This window comes from Zea mays, chromosome 2 (assembly GCF_902167145.1).
Source record: "Zea mays cultivar B73 chromosome 2, Zm-B73-REFERENCE-NAM-5.0, whole genome shotgun sequence".
NCBI classification, from domain to species: Eukaryota; Viridiplantae; Streptophyta; class Magnoliopsida; order Poales; family Poaceae; genus Zea; species Zea mays.
Genome location: NC_050097.1, coordinates 207,896,723 through 207,899,629, shown reverse-complemented (window position 1 = coordinate 207,899,629; position 2,907 = coordinate 207,896,723). Strand labels below are relative to the sequence as shown.

General features: G+C 47.9%; 1 protein-coding gene across 1 annotated transcript; it reads right to left on the bottom strand.

The window, feature by feature from the left end:
• Nucleotides 1–950: 950 nt before the first annotated feature.
• Nucleotides 951–2,418, bottom strand: LOC103647693 (ubiquitin). The gene is made up of 2 exons (XM_020549379.3): nucleotides 1,995–2,418; nucleotides 951–1,454 (listed from the first exon to the last, which is right to left on the bottom strand). The coding sequence occupies exons 1-2, from the start codon at nucleotides 2,092–2,094 to the stop codon at nucleotides 1,294–1,296; spliced, it is 261 nt and encodes an 86-aa protein (XP_020404968.1). The 5' UTR covers nucleotides 2,095–2,418; the 3' UTR covers nucleotides 951–1,293.
• Nucleotides 2,419–2,907: the final 489 nt, after the last annotated feature.

Here is a 2,907-nt window from a genome sequence, read left to right as displayed (position 1 = left end):
ATTGGAGAGCACGTTCCACACATACCGGAAGAAATTTCCTCGTACATCATTAGTCATCAGACACGTACCACCATACACTTTTGCTTAAACAAAAAGACAAGTGTGTGTTTGCGAAGAGAATTAAAGGCAAGTCGGCATAAAAGCTACCCAACGGTGGCGAGGATGACGAACTGGTCATTGTTGTCGGTCCTCCCCTGCGTCACCTCTAGCGCCAAGATGACGCGACAGTCCTCGATATAGTAGTCGTCGAACGCGCGCGACATACCGAGTACTGATGACTCTTGGCTGGGCTGTAAAACGAAGTGCACCCCGGGCTCATCAACAAGAGGGTAAAACGAATTACCCTGTTGTTTTAGGCCCCGTTTGGTTTCATTAGTCCTAAGACTAAAGTTTAGTTCAAGGACTAAATTTTAGTCACTACCCTGTTTGGTTCTGTTTGGTTGTAGGAACTAAACAGATTATAAATACATTAAATACAACACATAAAGACCAAAATGCCCTTTTTTTTGTTTGACACCAGTTTTTTAGCAAGAGTAACTGGAGTAAATGTTGCCCTTTAGTCCTTTTTAACATTTATGTGAGGGACTAGAGACTAAAATCAATTAGTCTCTACTTTAGTCCTTCCGTTTGGCAAAATAGAGACTAAACAGGACTAAAAACCAGAGACTAAAGATTAGTCCCTCTAACTAAACGGGGCCTTAAGCTAAAGATAGAGACTGAAAAGGCACACACCCTTAATTCTGATGAAAACATAGCCATAATAACGCCAGAGTAAACAGCACAAAACTTAGTAAAATGAAGAAACATGTATAAATTGTAATAAAACAGTGGGTAGATAAATTTGCTGTGTTTAACTAGAGGCAGCTGTGCATATCTTATGATCTGTCACTAGATTCGACAACAACTATACAAACAAGGCGCGGTTGCATAATGAGATCGACAATCTAACAGAAACAAATAGGCCGGAATCAAAGCGCATGTATTGAGATCCATCTTGCACTCATCATATCATACAATCATACATGTAACTGCATCAATCTCATTACATGTACTTCGTTTGGGGGCAGTCAACGACCATATACACGAAAACAGAGAGCGACCTCTTGGGCGACGTTCAGTTACCACTTACCCGGATCTTAAACAAGACAACGCACCACACAACACATACTGTACCAAATCATATCATTTTCATAAGAGATCAATAGAGCCAGGAGAATTAGAGACTCGATACGAACTTGCGGCAGATCATCTTGCTCTCGTTGTGTTGTGCTTGCGGGCAAGGTTGATGAGGTCCTACGGGACGCTGGTGAGCGGGTAGCCACCCCTGCCGCCGCCGCGGAGGCGGGGCAGCAGGTGCAGCGTGGACTCCTTCTGGATGCAGTAGTCGGCCAGGGTGCGGTCATCCTCCAGCTGCATCCCTGCGAAGATGAGCCGCTGCCAGTCCAGCGGGATGCCTGAAAATAAATTGGTTAAGCAACAGTTTTCATGGCCGGTTAGTTCGCTACATAGATTAAAATCCGAGTTGGGAAACAGGGGGTCTGATCAGTTCAAATGAGCTGTGGAGTTGCCAAGAATCCATCATGCCATCCCCGGCTTTTAACCCCAATCTCAAGAAGCACAAAGATTAGTAGTAAAGTAATAAAGCAAGTACGTATAACCAAACCCTGTGCTTAACCGGATCAAAAAGAAAGTTTTGGTTTTTTAGTTTAATCAAACCAGATGGAAACATCAAAGTGCTGTCTTAGAACCCAAAGCCATCAGGATCGGACTCGGCGATATGGATGGCACATCAATTTCACACGCATGGAACACCGAAGAGAGATGGGAGGAAGGCGCGATCAACCCAATTACATGCATGCTGACGCGCACATCGATGCATGATCAAGTAACTGGATACAAGAACACATCGAGACCACAGAAAAAGGAGCAAGCTTTCGACTTTGAAGCAGTGGATAGGAGACGCGGATAAGTGAGGGGCTGCTGCTGCTAGTTACCTTCCCTGTCTTGGACCACGGCCTTGATGTTGGCGATGGTGTCGCTGCTCTTGGCATCCAGCGTGATGGTCCCCGTAATTGCGTTCACGAAGATCTGCATCCCCGCCGGTGGGTTGCTCTTGTTCGCCTCCTTCCTTCCGCTCTCTATCCCCTACGGCCGGGCGCGGGGTTTGTGTTCTGGGGGTGGCGGCGGTAGTGGGGACTGGGGAGTGGAGCGGTAAACTGGTGATGGCCACTGGCCACGGACACATCGTCTCCTTTTTGTAGGAGGAGGGAGGGATGGGAAGAGGGTAATGCGGCCACTCCGGAACAGTAGCCAGTAGGCTACCCTCACGGTCACGGCCGGGGCCGGGGACTCGGGGAGTGGGTGGGTGACAGGCTGACAGCGCCGCGCCGCAGTAGCGCGCTCGCAACGAAAACCCCCGGGACGGCCGTGGTCGTCGGCCGTACGTATGCAACGCAACGGCATAGACGAAGGCTGTTCGGGCTTTTCTGGGGCCGGCCTGGAGTAGAGGGGCACGCCGCAGGAAAAACGTGCTGGCCCAATAGAGCACTGTAGCAGTAGTTTGTACACCTTGAATTGACCTCCGTTTCAATGTTTCATGTCATTTATCCACTTGGGCTTGGCATGTATTTTGCATTCTTTGAGTTGCTAGCTCTGGTTTAGAACCTAGATTTGGCACCATTTCGGCACCAAAGACAATAGCTATAGGTTAGATACCTAGGGCCTGTTTGGTTCGCTACCTAATTTGCCACATTTTGCCTAACTTTTCTGTATAAGGTTAGTTCTTCAATTCGAACGACTAACCTTAGTTAAAGTGTGGCGCAGTTAGCCACGAACCAAACAGGCCCTTAATGCTCCTTTGGTAGGGCTTTTCCCCACCAGCTTCTAGGCTTGGCTATTTTTTTCCAT

What these genes read in the sequence shown, in the direction of transcription:
- LOC103647693 (XM_020549379.3), bottom strand. Translation starts at nt 2,094, where the DNA reads ATGCAGATCTTCGTGAACGCAATTACGGGGACCATCACGCTGGATGCC. An exon ending in CGTGGTCCAAGACAGGGAAG is followed by an intron (nt 1,455 to 1,994) that starts GTAACTAGCAGC and finishes ATTTATTTTCAG; the next exon opens with GCATCCCGCTGGACTGGCAG.